General features: G+C 35.5%; 1 protein-coding gene across 2 annotated transcripts in view; it reads left to right on the top strand.

The window, feature by feature from the left end:
• Positions 1-21,673, top strand: part of LOC129947492 (uncharacterized) — a 42,662-nt gene extending 20,989 nt beyond the window's left edge. For both annotated transcript variants that reach the window (XM_056058070.1, XM_056058071.1), the window contains exons 9-12: positions 14,685-14,951; positions 15,030-15,238; positions 16,230-16,397; positions 21,369-21,673. In XM_056058070.1, coding sequence (XP_055914045.1) covers positions 14,685-14,951; positions 15,030-15,238; positions 16,230-16,397; positions 21,369-21,570 — 846 coding nt within the window. In that variant the 3' untranslated portion in view covers positions 21,571-21,673. The remainder of the gene's footprint in view (positions 1-14,684; positions 14,952-15,029; positions 15,239-16,229; positions 16,398-21,368) is intronic.
• Positions 21,674-22,361: the final 688 nt, after the last annotated feature.

Raw genomic sequence — 22,361 nt, 5'->3', positions numbered from 1 at the left:
GAACTAAGACTATTTCAGAGACTAGTTAAAAAGGACAATGGAAGGGAAATTTAAGACACACATTTTTAACTTTCCTTAGGAAGTTCGTACGTCCGTACGTCCGCGTGTCCGTATGTTCACGACGTTTTTTTCGTCGTCCATAGCTCAGGAACCAGAAGAGATATCGACTCCAAATAAATTTTGTTATACAGATAATAAGGCAGAAAGATGCAGAAAGGGCTCTCAAGAAAATTGTTACCAAAGCAGTTTAAAAAAAGGTGAACATTTTGGATAAATCTAAATATCTTACGAACCAAAAACGTGTTAGAACGTGATATCAAAGAAATATATTTTTTGAAAAAAATCCATTAAACGGTTTTTTTTTATAAATCAAAAAAACTGAAGAAAAATTTGTCTCCAAAACAATTTTGTGCAACGAAAAGTAACGTTTTTAACATCTGGATAGATTTTGAGAAAAATTGAATTGCAAGTTTTTTTTTTATAAAAAATAAAAACCTAAAAAAACATTATTCAAAATTGGTAAAAATTGATTTTTGACTTAAATATCTTTTAAAAAATTTTAGATTAGCTTCCAATTAATTTAAACTTATAAGAAATATTGTTTTCAACATACGGTAAAATTTTAAGAAAAATCGAATTGACAGTTTTTTTACAAAAAATAAAAACCTTAGACAAAGTCCATCAACCATAAAAAAATAAAATCTACAAAAACTAGTACGAACATTTGGTAAAAATTGATGTTCGGTTCCTGATATCTCCAAATTAATTTCATTCATCCAATTTGTAAAAATTTAAGAAATGCTACTAAAATTGGTACAATTTTTTTTCGACAAAAAAATCTATTTAACAAAACTAGATTTTCAAACTAAACTATTTTCTTATATGATAAATATTGTTAGTAATTTTAAAATTTTTAATAAAATTTCATCTAACAACTTTTTTAACCCAACCCTACAAACTTTTAAGAAATACAAATCGACAGACGGCATGGGAGGTTGTCAGTGTGGGTCGCATTCCAGCCTCTTTTTTCAACATAAATAATGGTATTCTATCTCGTATAGAAGTTATCCCGATCGCCTAGGTCGTCGCCGGCCACAAACAAAGTTGTTGTATCCGCCGCCGTTCGTCGTCGTCGTCGTCGTCGTCGTCGTCGTCGTCGTCGTCGTCATCGTCGTCGTCGTCGTCATCGTCGTCGTCGTAGTCATCGTCATCGTCACTATCATCGACAATAACTATTTATGCTGACACAACTATTTCTATCAACGAATTAGCTCCCACTGGTGTCAACCACAATCTATACGACGACGGGAAGTACGGAAATGTGATATCTTGCACACGCTGCAAGATAGAAACATTTCACAGGGTAGAGTAGAAGTAAGGTAGATTATAAGCTTTAGTTTTTAAGAAGACTCAACACAATAAAGACAGAACATATTAAAGATCACAAATACTTGTTATCATTACTGGCGCCCAACTTGGAAGAACTTTCTGGAAAAAAACCTAATCATCATTCATCAGTTACGAGTATTAAGAATTATTTTCTTTTATTTAAAAATGTAAGAATTTATCTATACTTTGAATAACTTTAATTGTAAAGCTTGCAAGTGTTATTTTTTTTTGTGAGTGTTCCTATTCATTTTTTTTTTATAATATTGAAATTAATTAAATTGCATATAAATATTATTTACGGTTTTACGGTTAATGAGTGAACCTGAGAATTTTGAAACACTGTTAGAAAAGTTTAATTACTTACAAATAGGAAAAAAAAATAGAAACAAGAATGAATGCTACAGATTTAAAAGTATTAGTAGAATCCGCAGTCAGTGGTGCTCTTGAAGCTCAAAAATTGGATTTTGAAAGAAAGTTAAGTGATGCAGTGAAAAATTTAACATCGACACAAAACAAACCTGAAGTTGAAATTTTTAAAGAAATTGAAATTGTGGAAGGTAATAGGTGTGAAGAGTGTCTCGACATAGTTAAATCTCTCCCGGAATTTGAGGGCAAACAGGGCACTTACGTCTCTTGGCGTCAAGCGGTTCACTCTGCTTACAAAGTTTTCGAAAAATACGATGGTAGTTCTAGACATTACCAGGCAGTTGGAATAATAAGAAATAAAATAAGAGGCCCAGCCGATGCTGTTTTGGCTTCATTCAATACAGTTTTAAATTTTAAAGCTATCATAGCTAGGTTAGATTTTACGTACGCCGATGTACGTCCGATTTATTTAATTGAGCAAGAGCTCAGTACATTGCGGCAAGGAAACCTTACCGTTCTAGAATATTATGACGAGATTGAAAAAAAACTTACCCTTCTTACAAACAAAACCAATATGTCATATGACAGTGCATTAGCCATTGCATTTAATGAAAAATACAGAAGAGACGCCCTTAGAGTTTTTATATCTGGGTTAAAAAAACCATTAAGTGATGTTCTGTTTTCGGCCCGTTCGTCTGATATGCCTACAGCTTTGGCTTTAGCTCAAGAAGTTGAAGCAAACAATGAAAGGTATTTGTTTGCGGCGAGTAATGCGAAAAATTCTGAAGAAAAATCTCTAAGGTCCGAGATCAAACGATCACCGAACCGTTACTAAAACAATAATAATAGTAACAACTTCAATTATAATAGCCAAATTAATAAGCAGGGCAAAAATCCATATTTTAACAAAAGGAAAAGTTATGAAAATGACAAACGATCGGAACTTAACAGTTCTAAAGTCCCCAGCAGTTGCGAAAAAATGGATGTTGATCCGACATCATCACGTTTACGTCAATTTAATAACTATCAACAACAGAATAGTAATGATACCTATGATCAAGGGCAAGAACAAAGGAATAAAAGGCCAAGTAGCTTTCAAAGACAGTCGGGACAGCGTCGCCAAAGAGTAAATTATTTGCAGGACAATCCTCCACGGAATAATGAAGGTGACTATGAAGCCACAGCTGCTTTGCAGGTAGATGAAGTGGAAGCTGAGGTACATGATTCTGACTACATTAATTTTTTAGGGGAAGCTCCCAACTACCGTTTATTAAAAAAAACAGTAGGAGGGAGGTTAGTTAAGTTTTTGATTGACACAGGTGCCTCGAAAAATTACATCAGGCCATTACAAGAGATAAAAGGTTTAGTGCCAGTAGACAAACCTTTTTTAGTAAAATCAATTCATGGTTTTAACAATATTGAACTCAAATGTTTTATAAATATTTTTGGGAAAAATAGCACCTTTTTTATCTTACCCAACCTGTCAACTTTTGACGGAATTATTGGTCTTGACCTGTTAACACATTTTAACGCCACAATTTGATTAAAAGAAAATTTAATTCGCTTCAATTCAGGGTTAGAAACTATTCTCTTCCATAAATGTGACAATGTGAACTTTACGAAAGTAGAGGACATTAAGGTTCCACCATCCGTAAGCATAGATTTTAAAAATATGATACGTAATAGAATAAAAACATTTGCAGATTCAAACGAATCTTTGCCGTATAACACCAATATCGTTGCCACAATACGTACAGTAAGTGAAGACCCCATTTACTCAAAATTTTACCCCTACCCTATGGGTGTAAAAGATTTCGTTAATACTGAAGTTAAAGACCTTCTGCGGAATGGTATAATTAGACCATCAAGGTCACCCTACAACAATCCTATTTGGGTTGTTGATAAAAAGGGTACTGATGAGTTGGGCAATAAAAAGAAACGTTTAGTAATAGACTTTCGGAAGCTCAACGAGAGAACCATAGATGATAAGTACCCTATTCCAAATGTAACAACAATTTTGTCAAATTTAGGTAAAGCGCGGTTTTTCACAACCCTAGACTTAAAATCAGGGTTTCACCAAATCGAACTAGCCGAACGAGACCGAGAAAAGACAGCTTTCTCTGTTAACGGAGGAAAGTTAACAGAGAAAGCTGTCTTTTCTCTGTTTGGTTTAAAAAATGCCCCCAGCATTTTCCAAAGGGCCATAGATGATGTCCTACGCGAGCAAATTGGAAAAATTTGCTTTGTTTACGTCGATGACGTTATTGTTTTTTCAGAAACTGAAAAAGAACATGTCGAAGATATCAATACGGTTTTAAAAAAATTGTACGATGCAAATATGAGGGTTTCTCGCGAAAAATCAAACTTTTTTAAAACAAACGTAGAATACTTAGGTTTTATGGTATCTAGGGATGGCATAAAAACCTGCCCTACTAAAGTGCAGGCAATCAAAAATTTCACTCAACCTTCAACACTTTTTGGACTTAGGTCTTTTCTGGGTCTAGCGAGTTATTATAGATGTTTTATAAAGGACTTTTCATCAATAGCTAGACCACTGACTGATATATTGAAGGGTGAAAATGGTAAAATAGGTGCCAACCAATCAACCCCTTTCATTTTCAGTTTCAGATAAAAATACAAACGCAAAAATTAAGCGATGGAAAGCTTTTGTAGATGAGCATAATGCTCGTATATTTTACAAGCCAGGAAAAGAGAATTATGTGGCTGACGCGCTTTCTCGGCAAAATATCCATGCATTAGAGAATGATGCGTCTTCTAATGACGCTACGATGCATAGCGAATTATCTCTAACTTATACAATTGAAACTACGGAGAAGCCTTTAAACTGCTTCAGAAATCAAATAGTTTTAGAGGAAGCCCCAAGTGCTTCAACGCGTACATTTATAATATTCGGTACAAAAACTAGACATTTCATTAACTTTTCAGAAAAGAATACTTTGATTGACAAATTAAAAAACGTAATTAAAATAGTTGTAGTCAACGTAATTTATTGTGACTTGCCAATTCTAGCCTTTATCCAACACAATTTAGTCGAGTTATTTCCATCAACTAAGTTTTGGCATACTAATAAATTTGTGTTAGATATATTCGACCCAAATGAACAAAAAGAAATTATAATTACTGAACACAACCGAGCCCAAAGAGCAGCTCAAGAAAACGTTAAGCAAATCCTATGTGACTATTTCTTTCCAAAAATGACAAAACTGGCAAATGAGGTTGTGGCAAACTGTAAAATATGTTCAAAGTCGAAGTACGATCGGCATCCAAAAAAACAATTGCTTGGTGAGACACCAATCCCCTCGTATGCTGGAGAAATGCTTTACGTTGACATATTCTCTACGGATAAAAAGTATTTTCTAACTTGCATTGACAAGTTTTCCAAATTTGCGGTTGTGATGCTAATAGCGTCACGCACAATAATAGACGTAAAAGTTCCAATACTGGAGATAATGAACATCTTTCCAAATACAAAACAAATCTTTTGTGACAATGAGGCTTCTATAAAATCCGAGACAATGAGGTCAATTTTGCTTAATCATTTTAATGTTGACATAGTAAATGCTCCACCTTTACACAGTACATCTAACGGTCAGGTAGAAAGGTTTCACAGCACTCTATTAGAAATTGCAAGATGTCTAAAACTTGAAAGAAAAGTCGAGGATACAATTGAATTAATACTATTAGCAACAGTAGAATATAATAGAACAGTCCATTCTGTTACAAACCAAAGACCAATTAATGTAATACATTCGTCCCCTACAGATTTTAGAGAAAAAATAAAAAATAAAGTTCAGAAGGCCCAAGAAATTCAGCTGCTAAGGAAAACCAAACGAGGCAGAACAAAATTTATAATGTGGGAGAAAAGGTTTTAGTGAAATCAAACAGAAGATTAGGTAATAAGTTCACTCCATTATACGTTGAAGAGAAAGTAGAAGCCGATTTGGGGACAACGGTCTTAATTAAAGGGAGGGTGGTCCATAAGGACAACCTTAAATAGAACACAACTTATTTAGTATTTTTATTTACAAGCTGTTTTTATTAAAGAAACTAACATCTTTCAGGATTATTTTGTTTTTACTGATGATGACTGAGGCAGTGAAATTAAGAGACTATTCAAACTTAAACTATATTCCAATAGCTGACGGGGATGTGATTCTCTGGCAGGTCTACGGCTACTTAAGTCACACATCGAATCTAACGGCCTACAAACAAATAATGGATGAGTCGAAAAACATGACTGATCTTTTCCCGCAGACACATATGCGCAAGATTCTGGAAATAGATATAAGACATTTAGAAACACTTTTCGAAAGTATTAGTATTCATCATAGAAATGCTAGAAGTCTTAATTTCTTGGGAACTGGACTAAAAATTGTGGCTGGTACCCCTGATTTTGATGACTTTGAAAAAATTAAATTCAATCAGGCCCAGTTAATTGATTCTAATAACAGACAGGCTATTATTAACACAAAATCCCAAGAACAAATTAACAGGTTAACAGATACGGTAAATAGTATTTTGGCAAACACAAAAAAGCAACAGATTGACACTGGCCATCTCTACGAGATCTTGTTGGCAAGAAATAGGATTCTTATTTCCGAAATTCAGAATTTAATGCTTTCAGTAACACTTGCAAAACTAAAAATTATAAATCCAATAATTTTAGAAGATGGTGATATAAAATCAATAATTAACGAACAATTTACAAATGTAAGCGTAACAGAGCTAATGGAAATATCTCATGTTAAGATTTTACAAAACGATAATGTATTGCATTTTATTATTAAGTACCCTATACCTAAAATAGTATGTAAGAAAATAATTATCTACCCTGTTGCTCACAACGGAAATATTATATTCTTCGATGGAGATGATGTGGTTGCGGAATGTGGAAGTCAAGTACTGGCTGTTGAGGACTGCAACATAGCAACAACGTTAACATTTTGCAGAGAATTACCGAGCAAGACATGCGCTCAATAATTACACTCTGGAGGCACGGCTCATTGCAACACACAACCAGACCATCGGGAATCAGTGTTGGTTATTGATGATGGCATAGTTATAATAAACAACAGAAATGTCAGAATAAGAGAGGTGAATGGTTTTGAAACGGACATCAACGGGACGTATCTGCTGACTTTTGACGATGCGGTGTGGATCAATGGTTCTAAGTTTATCAATCGAAATAACATAAATAAAAAACAGCCTGGTAGCGCAACATCTACGCTTCTCAATATCACCGGTCATAGAGAAATATTGAGCCTACCATTCCTTCATAGAATGAACATGGACAATTTACGTTACATTGGTGAAATAGAGACAAAATTAACGACCCATCCAATTATAGCTTGCTGCACGACACTTGCTCTCATTACAGTTTGTTACACCATCGTTAAACTAAAGCAGTGTCAGAACAAACAGCGCCGAAATTCCGAGCTTCAAAAAGTCATCATGGCTCTCAAGAAGACCGAGGACGTTCTTCATTTAAGTGAGGGAGGAGTTATCCCGATATGGTTAGGTAAATAAATAAAATTGATCGAATGTCTATGGATGTTAGGTTAGGTTATAGTGGCTGTCCAAGATGGAACGGACACACTTAGGCCAGTTTAATGGCCCATTGTGATACCACATGAATCTTGAGGCTTCCTCCTAAGCTCAATGGAACCAGTAAGAGTCTCTTACGAAACGTGAGAGGCTGATTATCCCGATATGATTTAGATCGTTTAGATCGTTAAAGAAGAATTCTCCTAGGTAATTCTTGCGTTTTCGAGCTAGAGCAGGGCATGTGCAGAGAAGATGAAGAACAGTTTCTTCCTCTTCCTCGTCCATACAGCTTCTGCAAAAGTCATTTGAGAATACGCCTAGTCTCATGGCGTGCTTTCCTATTAGACAGTGTCCGGTTATGACACCTATTATCGAGCTTATATGCGATCTGCTTAGAGAGAGCAAGCACCTTGAACGTTTTAAATCCAGTGTTGGCCAGATGTTTTTTGTGGCTTGACACGTGGTGATGTTGGCCCACCTGGTGCCTGCCCTCCTCACAGCGTCTTGCATTAGTAGCAGTTTACAAGTAGCGATTGGTATGCCAGTACTTGCCAAACGTGGTAGGATGGGTTGTACTGTACCGTTCCTGGCGAGTTCATCTGCCTTACAGTTACCTGGAATGTCTCTATGGCCCGGCACCCAGCAAAGGTGAATATTAAACTGTTGCGCCATCTCCATTAGAGATGATCGACAGTTATGGACTGTTATAGAGTTTGTAGAGACTGAGTCCAGAGATTTGATAGCGGCCTGGCTGTCGGAGAAAATACGGATATCAGATGTTGATATCACGTTTTCTTTGAGCCAAGACAAGACTTCCTTAATCGCCAAAAGTTCCGCCTGGAACACGCTACAATGATTGGGAAGGCGGAATGAGAGACTTAATTTCAGTCGTTCAGAGTACACACCACCACCAACCCCTTCTTTGGTCTTTGAGCCATCTGTGTAAAAGTGGATTGACTCATCCTCTAAGAATGTCCTATCCTCCCAAAAAGATCTGGTAGGTATAGAAATCTGGAAATTCCTATCGAATTGTAGTTGGGGGATGGTGTAGTCTGTGTGCTTTGGAATTGATTCTAAGTACCTTAGAATTACGGAGTGGCCAATGTTGTTGTTAGTCCACTGCGACGAAGCATTGAGGCGGATAGCAGAGCTTGCAGCTATTTGTTTACTAAATATGTCAAGAGGTGTAAGGTAGAGCAAGGTGTCCAGTGCCGCAGACGGGGTCGTGCGAAGCGATCCGCTTATACATAGGCAGGCTGAACGTTGAACTTTATTCAACTTATCCCTGTTTATACCTTTCTCTAAAGCAGTCCACCATACTGCCACACCGTACGTTAAAATCGGTCTGATTACCGATGTGTATAGCCAATGCGTGATTCTGGGTTGTAAACCCCATTTATTACCAATAGCTTTTTTGCAAGAAAAGAGAGCTACAGTAGCTTTTTTGACTCTTTCCTGTATGTTGCGTTTCCAATTTAGTTTTTTGTCTAAGACAAGACCTAGGTATTTGGCCTCGTCTGAGAATTTTAATTGGATTCCTTTAATGTAAGGAGGGTTGACAAATGGAATTTTGTATCTCCTCGAAAATAAGACCAGATCGGTTTTGTGTGGGTTAACACCCAGTCCACACCGATCAGCCCAGAGTATTAGTCTGTCCAAGGCATTTTGTAAGAGTTCTTTTAGGATATTAAGATGCTTTCCTGAAACTGCTATAGCAACGTCGTCCGCATAGGCTATCACTCTGAAACCCTCCGCATCCAGACTAGTTAGGATTTCATTCACCACTAGGTTCCAGAGGAGAGGGGATAGAACACCACCTTGCGGTGTCCCTCTACTAACGAATCGTCTACTAGAAGAGTTGCCCAGTTTTGAATTAATTATTCTGCTAGTAAGCATTAAATGAATTAACTCCCGAAGCGAACTCTCTACATTTAGAGATGTCAGTGCAGAAGTGATTGCAGATGTGTCCACGTTGTTAAAGGCACCTTCGATGTCAAGGAAAGCAACCATAGTGAACTCTTTATGATGGAGGGAATATTCGATGGTGCGTACTAAAGTGTGTAACGCTGTTTCCACCGATTTACCCTTACAGTAGGCATGTTGAGACGAAGACAGAAGTCTTGTATCGATACGTGCCCTTAAATGGATATCGATCAATCTTTCCAGGGTCTTAAGAAGGAATGATGATAGACTTATAGGTCGTAAATCTTTAGGATTAACTTGGGAGCATTTACCTGCTTTAGGTATAAAGACAACTTTAACTTCTCTCCATGCCGAGGGAACATGGACCAGGTAAAGACAGCTGGTAAAAATTGCCTCAAGGATTGGTGCAATTATATCAGAGGCTTTTTGTAATTCTGCTGGTATTATTCCATCTGGTCCTGCAGCTTTAAATGGTTTGAAGCTGTTGAGAGCCCATTGTAACTTATCCTTTGTGATCAGACCTTGTGGATATGTTGTATTTGAACTTGAACGTGCAAAGCTGTTGCAAGTTTCGGTAAGAGAACTACCAGGAAAGTGAGTGTCCAATAGTAGGTTCAGTGATTCATTACTTGAATTAGTCCAGGAGCCGTCTGCATTTTTCAAGCAGCTTGGCATAGCTGGATTAGTTGAAAGAATTTTCCGTAACCTAGAGGCTTCAGAAGTTTCTTCTATCATGCCACAGAAGGATCGCCAAGAAGATCGCTTGAATTTCCTTAGTGCCTTCTTGTAGATTCTTAGGGATTCTTTGTAGGAGTCCCAATGAGAGGCTAGTCTTGCAGCTTTGGCTCGGTTGAAAAGTTTCCTGCATTCCTTCCTGAGCGAGTCAAGCTCTGAGGCCCACCATTGTGGTTTCCTCTTTCCTCTTATGTGTATAAATGGACAAGAAATTTCTAGCGATCTGTTCATAGCTGAGGTAAGGTCATTGACTTTGTTGTCAAGTTCGTTAGCGTTAGAGGAAGGACTAGATAGTCCAGGTTCTAGTAAACTCTGTAATAAGTTCCTGTATAAAGCCCAGTCAGTTTTCCGATAGTTTCGAAAAGTCAATGGACTCGGGTTATCATCCACATTTATATTGAACTGAATATATCTATGATCAGAGAACGAATGTTCTTTGGATACTTTCCAGTCCAAGATCATATGGTGTATACTATCTGAGACAAGAGTTATGTCTAAGACTTCTTGTCGAGTTTTAGTTATGAAGGTTGGTTCATTACCAACATTACTTACTAAGAGGTTAGTACCAAGAATATAATCAAAAAGAGACTCACCTCTGTCGTTGATATTCGTACTGCCCCATACAGTATGATGAGCGTTAGCATCGCTCCCAATAATTAGGCGGATCCTTTGCCTTTCCGCTTCAGCGACGACTTTCTCCAGGGTTTTTCCAGGGAGAGGGCCAAGGTGGTCATGCCCAAGATACGCCGATACCAGCCAGAAACTTCCTTTGGTTGTTTCTAGCCTAGCTACGGTGGTATCTTTGTCACTTAAACGATGGAGTAAAAATACATTAATGCTACGTTTCACTAGTATGCAAGATCTAGGTTCACCTTTATCTGTCACACAAAGTGTGTAGTATCCAGGAGTCCTGAGTCCTCGAACAACAGATCCTGCAACCCATGGCTCTTGGATCAGGACAATATCTTCCCCGTTAGTCGCCAGACGGAGAAGAAGTGAGGCCGAGGCCTTTATGGAGTGTTGGAGATTAATCTGTACTAACTGCAGCATTTTGGCTACAATTAGGCAGATCAACCTCCACCACGGTTTTGTTTTGATCCTCTGTGTCTGAGGATGAACCCAAGAGTTCGTCCTCGCTCAGAAGGATCATGTTAAGGTCGTCCTCAGTCTCCATTAAGGATGGACTGTCCACGACTTTTGTAGAGGGTGCATTCGCGATTGGAGAGGACAAGAGTGCATCGTCACCCTCTGTTAGGAGAGAAGACGACGTCCCAGGTTCACCAACCGCTAGTTCACCTTCGGTAGTTTTTGGAGGCCCGCTTTCCGCGTTAACCTCATCTTTTTTATATATTCGAATTTTAATGGTTTCGAAACCATAGTTTATGGAGCCCTCGTTTAGGGCTAGAGGAGCCAAGGATTCTTTATTGAGTACCACAATGGCGCTCCTATAAAGACCCTTCACCTCCTCTAGCTTGGCTATTTTCCAGTTATACGTCGGAAGGGACGGGTTACACACTTTGACCATCTCGAGAATGTCCTCGATACCAGCAGGTTCAATCGGTATCCAGATACGGGCTCTAGGTCTGCTGGGAATGTCTTCCACAGCGACAACCTCGAGCTTCGCACCTGGCCAAACTTCACCTAACCGGCTGACAGCAAGCTTGTAAAGGTCACAAGATCTCTGGTCGCCACAAACCATGAGTTTGACATGGCCTTGATGCCAACCCCCATCGCTTATGGAAGGAAGTGGTCCTGGAAGCTCTCTCAAAATGCTCAAAAAGCCACCCGAGAGCTTAACCTTGACCAACTGCCAACGATCAGCCGATATTGTGCCATCATCATCGCTCCTGTCAATGACCGCAACCACGACTTTGCCCTTCGCGACGTCACTGAAACTAGATTGTTTCCTGATGGGATTGAGGGGGGTGCTCGTGTTATGCACCCGAGGCCGTTTTGGTGTCGGTGCGGCCCCCTCAAGAGATCTTTCTCTTTTGGACGTAGAGTCCTTATTGGATCTAGTTGTAGCAATTATGCTTTTGGCCCATTCGACGCTAGCGGTTTGCTGCGGTGTCTTTTCAGCCCCCGATGATGCACCAGAGGCCTTCAGGATTCTCGCCGCATGCCGCCTTTGTCTATAAAGACCTTTAGAGATTTTTCCATTTCTGGAAGTGTTCTCAGTAGTAGTGGTAGGGCCATTTTTCACAACCCTGCCACTACTGAAATTAGGTATCGCTACCTTTTTATTCTCGTTGCTACCACCAGCAGAGGAGGGTCCATGGTTAGCCACTACTCCCTTCTCTGTGTTGGCCGCAAGAGATACGACAGCAGGCTTTGACACCAAGCTGCCGCCCGGTCCTGAAGTGATACCGGTCTCACATGTGTTTTTGTTTTTGTTGTTGGTTTTGTTCATTTTGGTCCCACGAGATGCGAAGAAAGGAGGTCCATCTGCACAGAGATTCGCATATACAGATAAGGCTAGTTAATCCGGAGGTCGCCAGGTATCCGGATACTCCGTTAGAGACTGGGCTATTTTTGAATTGGGCCCCCAGCCAGGCTGATCATCGGCACGGGTCGTTTAACACCTTAGATCCAGCCCAATAATGATGAGAGGTGGTGGGGAGGAAGAGAAAGGGTGAGGAGTCAGTTGACGTTAATTCATCATTCTGACTTGTAAGGAAAGATTGGGATTCGGTAACAGCAATTCAGCTAGGTTACCTAGAGTGAGAAGGAGTATAGGAGATAGGATCGTTGCTAGCTTTTTCGCCATTACAAACGTGGGAGGTGGGATGGGAGTTGGTGACATAAGCGTAGGCCGGTATGCCTTGTTTATGTGGGAATGGATGATGATTTTGGGAAGGTAGAGGGATAAGAATGTCCTTTAGTTTCAGGACTCATCTGGAGAAAATTCTCGAGAATCATTGACCTTACTCAGCTTCTACAACTCGACAAGTTCGACGTTCAGAGTAGAAGATATGGATGTCTACATTAAATCATTTCTAAAACTATGAAATTTTAAACCACAGGTGCTACATTTAAATTATTTTTAAAATATGTTTACCAATAAGAATATAACATGTTGTTCTTTTATATAATACTCCATAAGCCGACAGTTGCCAAATTTTAAAGCTCGAGACCTTGGCTTGAATTTTCATTAGTATAGCAAATCAACAAATAATTGCTCCTAAAAAGCATCCATTGACAGTCTGACACCTTACTGACCTTGTTGAAATATCTACATAATACGGATACAAATTTTGAGCTGCCATTTGGGTCTGAGAAAAGGGAAAATCTCGATATTTCCTAAAAATTTCCATTTCCTGCATTTTTTATTCGACCGCAATTACTGTTACGTCTGACTTAGAACTTTCTCCTTAAGTATTTACAATCAATTCCAAACAGGCTACACCCTGCGCTAACTGCAATTTGATAGAAACTTCCAGATTTATATACCTTCCAGATCTTTATGGGAGGATAGGGCATTTATGGAAGACGAATCAGTCTACTTTTACACAGATAGATCAAAACCAAATGAAAGGGTTGGTGGAAGTGTGTAATCTGAACGACTGAAGTTAAGTCTCTCATTCTGCCTTTCTAATCATTGTAGCGATAAAAGAATTCTTGTCCTGGCTTAAAGAAAACGTGATATCAACATCTGATATCCGTATTTTCTCAGATAGTCAGGCCGCTAACTGTCTAACTGGACTTTGTCTCTGCATAGAGACATTACAGGACACTGGCAGATAAACTCGCCAGGTTTGTAAAATTCTGGCATACCATTCGAAGAAGGCAAACATAAGGTGGAACAAAATCGCCATGTGTCAGGTCATATCTCGCCTATACTAGATTTAAAGGGCTCAAAGTGCTTGCTATCACAAAGCATAGACATATAAGCTCGGTAATTGGTGTCATAAACGGGCACTGTCTAAATGGAAAGCACGCCAGCTGATGACTTTTGCAGAAGCTGTATGGATGATTAAAAGGAAGAGGAAGAAACATTTCTTTACCTTCTCTATACATACCCTACTTTAGCTTAAAAACGCAAGAATTACCTAGGAGAATTCTTCTATAACGATCTAAATGATCTCAATCATATTAACATTACCAGTCTCTCAAGTCTCTTAAACTCAAACTGTTTTTATAGAGCTAAGTAAATATAAAGCCTCAAGAATCATGTGACATCACAATGGGCCATTAAACTTGCCTAAGTGTGTCACTTTACATTACCTAACCTAGGGTCATGTGACTTTTTGTTTTTCGCTGAGAGACCACTAAGCGACCGTTAGAAAACCGATTAAAATCGATAAAATAGATGGAACTCGAAATGAAAAAAAGGTTTAGAGGTTATTATGAGACAATATCCCAGTGTTGTAGAATCTCACAAGACCAATAAGAAATACTCCGAATTGAAACGAAATGTATTTAGTTATCAAAGGCATCATTAATCTACTTTCAATACAAACAAATATAATTTCCTACACGTTAATTATCAAATCATAGAATCAAAATCAGGTTAAGGACTAACCAACTGTTTAATGAATTGAATTTCTTACAACTTTTGCACTGCCTTGAAACAACTTAATGCGACTGAACTTTGTTTTCGTAAATCAATACTCTCTAATCTGCAGAGCAATGAATATGGCAACGAAGCTCGCATTGGAAAATATACACATTTTTATCGCCCATACACATTTATAATGTTCTTACAGATTTTCGAAACTGCCGTTTGGAGCTTCGATCCAAAATACCTTGAATGGCATAATGAATCCAACTTACCACAATGTCGCAGGGATTTTGGCCTGGTCGCTTACGATAATGATGTCACAATCAATAAAGGTACAAATAATGCCGATCAAGGTGATGGAAAACTTCAAACACGACCTGGAGGGCTTTACATCTTCGGTGGAGAAAGTAACAACGGCAGTCCATTATCTTCCATGCTTTACTATAATGTCGAGAAGAAAGTGTGGACAGAGGTTGGGGTGATTGAATAAATTGTTCCTTATTTTCGGTTAAGTTACATTGTTATAAATATTATATACTCTCTTTTGCAGGAAGCTTCTTTGAATATAGGTCGCTATGGTTTAGCTTTTGCGATGGTTAATACTAAGAACACTTCAGAGATTTGGGTTGCAGGCGGAGTTTGTGGGCATGAAAAGGGTGGTCATCCTATAATTACAGATTCTATGGAAAGTTATAGCCTAACGAGTGACGATGGTTGTTGGCGTTGGAAGGAGTTAATTATACGACTTCGGATACCAAGGTATTGTTATGTTGTTAATGATTATTAGGGTCAACTTTATGCATTTTAATATAGGGGTTTATTTTGTGTATACAATTATACATACATTTTTAGATAAAAGATTGGAAAATTAATTAAATACATTCGGACGATTAATATTCATAATTTTATTTAAAGCTATATAAACTTTGTGTTAGTAACAAGTTTAGCTTCCTATAATAATTATAATAATAATTAAATAATAATTAAATTAAAGTTACATTTTTATATTTAATGACATTTGAAATTTGTATTAATATTATAAATGGAATAGTCAGTGTGTTTGTCTGTTTGTTTGGCTGTCTTTCACGTCGCAAGGGAGCAATGTCAAGATTTAATTTTTTGTATAGAGGAGAGAGTGTTATAAATACCTTTTACCGCGTTAAAACAACTTATTCGAGCAGATTCGCAAGAAACACTTAGAATCAGATATTCAATGCATGTGTGCTGAAACACTATTACAAATAGATGAAAGGTTGTTAAACACCGATGCCAGGACTTTGTCATACTAACTGAAGATTTTTGGTACTTAGTATAGAATAATTCTGAACTTATTGCAAGTGTTTTCAAAATAACATACAAGGCTATCGATGTCAATGTCAAATAGAGATTCTAGCACCAAGAAACATTGGTGTTTTATGAGGGAGTATTTGTCAGCAAAGACATTCATAGACTCAAAACAGAGCACTTCGTACTCAAAAGAATTTTTCACTCACTTGAGCTGTTCGGTTTGCCCTCACATAAGCCAGAACTTTTTACATTGATTAATTTCTTTTGATGACTCCTTGGAATCTTTTACCTGTTTTTGTTTGTTTTATCTGCGGATATGGGTGAAGAAAAACGTACTCCATTGTACGAACTTGCTTATACCCGAGAGATTTTAAAATGTCCTTTTCGACAAATTAGACATATACATAATATAACTTTAAATAGGAAGTTAAATAGAAAAATAATTGCATATTTGTTATTTCAGATTGTTTTCAAGATTTTGTACAACTAACGGAGGAACTAATCTTTACATTGTTGGAGGAATCGGCTTGGACTCTCAGCATCCGGGTGAATTCAAGTCACTTGGATCTATAGACTATTTTTGCTGCAATGAAAATAGTTGGAATCATCTAACTGATATGATAATGCCGAGGTATGATAGGAACTTAAGTGACCATATTTATTATTTATTGCGCTTAATAAACAAAACCTTAAAAAACCTAGAATGAGTTGTAGGCATTGTTTCTAGGAGAGGAAGGACTGATATCAAAGCCAAAGGTAATACGCGCGTTGTTGTTAGATAGGCGCAGCATTCTTGTCAATAGCTGTATAAAGTCCATAATTTGTATGGTGATGATGATGGTGAAAGAGAGGGGCAGATGTTCCATGGATTAGTATAAAAGGTAATCATTTGTAGAAAAAATGACGAGTTTATGATCAGTGGTAAGAGCTAAGGTAGAAAGATAATCAGCAACTTTGTGGAGGGAGTGTAGCAATTAACTCCTAGATCGCAAAGATTATAAGTTAGGAAAGAGAGTTGTGATCGCTTTCGGGTTAACGGTCTGAATTTTCATTTAGCGACATTAAGTTCTAAGAAATTTTTGTTGCATCAAGTCTGAAATGAGTTTAGATCATTTTGGAGTATGGTAGAATCAATTGGATTAGAAATAACAACCTCTGTTATTTTCAAATCACCAGCATAAATAGAGAAGTTTAAATTATCAATGTCATTAATAAAGTGGTTAATAGTTAAATATTCACAATCAAATTCGTGTTAGTTTCAAAATTTATAATTTAAGTTTGACTTGTTGGAATTTCTGAGAATTTAAAAGAAACCGAAGGAAAGATGGAACATTTAAAATTTTTAATTTAAGAAAAGGTGTACCCCTTAATGCTAGTTCTCCAACTACACAAACACAACAGCGGTGTGTCCACTTAATTGTGAATTAAATTTTGGTTATTTTAGTGGTTATCACAACAGTTAATACAACTTGATGCAAAAAAACGGCTGCCATACTTAAAATTTAAGAAAAGAAACAAATGTATTTCAAAAAATTACATATATAGTTTATTTTTTTTATTTTAAAGCTCTATTATGTTTTATTTATAAAAGAGGCTGGGATGCGACCCACTCTGATAACTTCCCATCCGATTTGTGTCGATTTGTTTTGCTTGAAAATTTGCAGATTTTTCCGTTTTGTTAAAAACGTTGTCAGTTGAATTATTCTTAAAAATTTAAAAATTACCAACACAATTTTGTTTATAATGAAATAGTTTTATTTCGAAATCTATTTTTGCTAACGAGATTTTTAGTAGCATTTTTTAAAAGTTTTTATTTCTTATAATACACAAATACGAATTGGATGAATGAAATTAATTTGAAGTCAACATTTTCTATACTTCACAACATATCAAGAACCGAACATCAATTTTTACCAAAATTGCGTACTATTTTTTGTAGATTTTATTTTTTTATGAACAAACGGACTGTTGCATTCTTATAAAAAATTACAATATTTTTTATAAAATAAAAATAGTTTAAAGCCAATAGCTCTAATTTTTTAAAAGATATTTGAGTCGAAAATCAGTTTGTACCAAATTTTATTTCTAGGTTTTTAATTTTTTTGTAAAAAACTGTCAATTCGATTTAAAAAAAAATGTTACTGAATGTTGACAAACATATTTTTTAAAATATAAAATTAGTTATAAGCCAAAGTTTTGAAAAGATATTTAAGTCCAAAATCAATTTTTACGATTTTGTATTAAGTTTTTTGTTAGGTTTTAATTTTTTTTGTAAAAACAATTCGGTTTTTTCGCAAAATGTTACTGAATGTAGACAAAAAAATTTTTTTAAAAGATAAAATTTGTTAAAAGCCAATATCTCAGAGTTTTGAATCGATTTGAATATTTGAGTCGAAAATCAATTTTTAGCAACTTAAAGTAATGTTTTTCTTAGGTTTTTATTTCTTATAAAAAACTATTAATTTTATTTTTCTCAAAATTCTACCAGATATTAAAAAAAGGTTATTCTTCGTTGCAAAAAATTGTTTTGGAGATAAAATCATTTTTTGTGCATTAAATTTTCAAGTTGACAAATATTTTTTTTCTCAGTTTTTTTTATTTATAAAAAATCCGTTAGTTGGTAATTTTTTCCAAAAATATATTTGTTTGGTATCACAATAAAATGTATAATATGCAATTTAATTCAAGCCTGTAGAGTTATTGCTTCGTGAAATATTTAGGTTTAAATAAAAGTTCATATTTTTTTTTAACTGCTATGGTAAAAAAAACCACCCATACATTTTTTTGAGAGTTCTTATTTTCTGTTTAACAAAGTTTATGTGAGCTTTGGACGACGAAACAAAAGTCGCCAGCGTACGGAAGTACGAACGCACGTACACACGCACGCATAGACATCTCTCTTCCTTATTTCGATTCTAGGGACCTTGAAACGTAGAGAAATGTCAAAATTTTCAATTCGACAAATCGGACCGATTGCAATAACTTGCTATGGAAAGTTAAAAATAGGCTTTTAAGTGATAAAATATTTAAACTTTAAGTATGTATGGTGATTAATCTTAAGTGGGACAAAAATTGTCTTTTTAACTTCGTATAAGAATTTATTTTAATCGTTCCTTTTTTTCGAATTGAAAACTTTGAAATTTATCGACATTCCTAGAATCTGATTTAAAGATTTTAAAAGAGATATTTGTGTGTGCGTGTGTACGTACGTATGTTCGTTAGACCGTACGTTCCAATACAGTCTACATTCCTTTTTTATTTATTTTTAAAACATTATTCGGAGAAGGATTCTGAACAAGATTCACACGCTTTTTCAAAATTAAAACTATTCAGATAATTTAATCTAAATTATAAGTTTAAGTTTCTAAAACACCATTGGATATTGTATTTGCAATTGAATTTTCGGATTTAAACATTTCCATGCTTCTTTTGAAAAACATTTTTTTTTTAACAGGAGAAGGTCTCTAACTTTTCAGGTGTCATCAATTAAAGTTTTAAGACATCAAAATTGCAGTTTTTCTCGATTTTTTCTTTTAGTTATAAAGGCGAATGAGTCTCCATAAATCAATATTTTGTGCATTGTTCAATTGATTGATTTTAATTTTTGGAGGAGTTTGTGGGAATACTTGAAAGACTCTCAAGTCAGTGGAATGTTTTTCCACCAAAACCAACTCTTGGATGATGCATGGCATCGTTTTTCTGCCATTAGCACTTTCAGGGTTAACAGCAATTGCAATTGACACGAACGAGCCCACCAAATGATTTGTTGTTTGTGTAATGGTTATAATTTATTTTGTTAATGTTATTGTTGATTTTTACCCAAAACATACAATTTTTCATGTATTGAGTTAATAAATAAAACCATTTCACGATTATAAAAGTTTGAATAAAGTTTGTTTTCTTCTGTCATTATTTACTTTTTTTGGTCTATTTTATTTGCCTTAACAATTGCACCAACTTATCATCTCTTGCCTGACTTAAATGGAATAAAGTCAATCAATATTTTGTGCATTGTTCAATTGTTGGTGTCATCGGATGGCAAGAATACAAATCCACATAAAGCTCTGTGGTTTTTAATGCATATTAACCAAATTTTGAAAACCACTAGATAAAACTTCTAAAATGATCTTTACCCTTTATATCAACCGAATGCCAACATCTGTTACTACGCTTTGGTACATCTGCTATCAGGTTAAGCTGATTATTGAATTTGTTTTGCACTTTGAAATTGTTTTCTCTGACAACATCCTTATAACATCCTTATCTTCTAGTTTTCGGAGTTGGTATTTCTTTCAATTAATCTTATACGGAAGATACAATATGCTCTCAAAAAGGCCGAATTTCAATGTCTCTTAATTTCGACATAACGTAGTAATCTTTAGATGCTAGTTCCCAAATCTAACACTTGATATTTTACTTTGAATCGGTAACATCGTTGCGGACTTTGCCATCAATCGTTGTAGGCTTAATTTCGACGACTCAAAACCATCCAATTTTATATTACTTGTGGTGCAAACGTAACTTCTCCTGCTTGGTGACATTTCCTTCAAATGTACAAAATTCCAAACGATTTAGAAAGCCAACCAGGCCTAGTTTTGTTTGGTAGTTCAATTCAAAACATCCATTAAACCAAGTTTGATTTTTTTAAGGAAAGCTTTTTCAACTCTATTTGCACGATGCCATGAATTCAAATCTATAAAATAATAGTAAATACAATGAACTTTCACTGTATTGAATCAATATCAAAGTTCACCCTACTCACAACAGGGCCTATCGATCAAATACTTTTCTAAAAAGTACAACCCAGCTTTAAATACACTTTCTGGAGAAATTTGCAATACTACGGATTTAAGTACAGCAAAGAAAGAATTTAAAAAACAAAAGCAAAAATGCAAAAAACACCTCATTTTCTGAAACGTACAACATTTTGTGTTAGATGAAACAAATTTAAGTCAATATATTTCTTTGTTCTCCTAATACTTGATTCAAAAACCATTTATTATCAGTTATCTATTGTTTTTGTAGGATTTCGTGTTTTGTAAAATATTTGAATTTTTCTAAAAAAATATCTAAAAGTTAGCAACAATATTTTGCGCAGGATAAAATAAGTTTGATTTAAATTTCTGTTTTTATTGCTGTGCTTTAAGTTGAAAATCAATATTTAACAATTTTAGAAGTGTTTTTTTTTAAAGGTTTCTGTTTCGACAAAAAACTTTCAAGAAAAAGTTTTTGACTCAAGTATTAGGACAACAAAGAAAGATATTGACTTCAAATTTTGTATCCCGCAAAAAATATTTTAAATAAGTTTTAGATAAATCAACAGGTGGGCAAGGATGGGAAGTTATAAGTGTGGGTCGCATTCCAGATTCTTCTTAAATATTAAATGCCATGAAAGTTGGGAGCTAAGAATTAATTAATTTTGTGCAGTTTATTGTTTTTTATACTTAGATAAACAAAATCCGATACATTGTTTGAGATTTGACAGTTTCAACCAAAAACAAATCAGATTTTTCCATTAATACAACCATTCCCGAAATATCAAATCAACTTAAATGAAAAATATCTAAACTTAACCAGTATTTAAAAATATATTACTTTTCAGACATGGCCACGATGTGCTAGCAATTAAAGACAAGATTTTAATTTTTGGAGGAGTTTGTGGGAATACTCGAAAGACTCTCAAGTCAGTGGAATGTTTTTCCACCAAAACCAACTCTTGGATGATGCATGGCATCGTTTTTCTGCCATTAGCACTTTCAGGGTTAACAGCAATTGCAATTGACACGAACGAGCCCACCAAATGATTTGTTGTTTGTGTAATGGTTATAATTTATTTTGTTAATGTTGTTGTTGATTTTTACCCAAAACATACAATTTTTCATGTATTGAGTTAATAAATAAAACCATTTCACGATTATAAAAGTTTGAATAAAGTTTTTTTTTCTTCTATCATTATTTACTTTTTTTGGTCTATTTTGTTTGCCTTAACAATTGCACCAACTTATCTTCTCTTGCCTGACTTAAATGGAATAAAGTTTTAATCGAAGTCTATATATTATATGTAGGTCAGTTTTGTGGCAACAAAATGAAAATGGATTTACTATTTCATTAGATTGGTATTGCCTTGGTCTGGGTGTCACAATTGAAGGGCCGGACAAAAACTTTACCTACAAGCTGTAACTGCCGTAAGTATTTTGAGTTTCCTTTTTTGTATGACCTGAAAAGATTATTGAGTTGGAAAAGGAAAAACTTTTTTTTTTCTAGCATGAGAATGAAAATCAAGGACTTACTTTTGTTTGATGGGTTTTGTTCATTTCGAATAACCAAAAATATCAGTGGCATTTGGGTTTTCTAAGAGGAGATAAAACTTGTCATACATTTCAAAAACAAAAAAGAGCAAGGTTAGCATATGGTTTTTGTGAATTCGTATAATTCGGTTGAATGGGCTTATATACTCGTATATATGTGTATAGTTGAGAGTGAATTGAGATGTCTTGTTCGGTCAGCAGTAGAGGAATGATAATATACTTTGTAAGTTGTTTGAATGTTTTTTTTTGTGGTTTTAGAACTTAAAAAAATGATAAATCTATGGTGT

This window comes from Eupeodes corollae, chromosome 2, assembly GCF_945859685.1.
Source record: "Eupeodes corollae chromosome 2, idEupCoro1.1, whole genome shotgun sequence".
Lineage (NCBI taxonomy): Eukaryota > Metazoa > Arthropoda > Insecta > Diptera > Syrphidae > Eupeodes > Eupeodes corollae.
The sequence above is the reverse complement of the archived record's forward strand: the minus strand, read 5'-3'. Positions and strand labels throughout refer to the sequence as shown.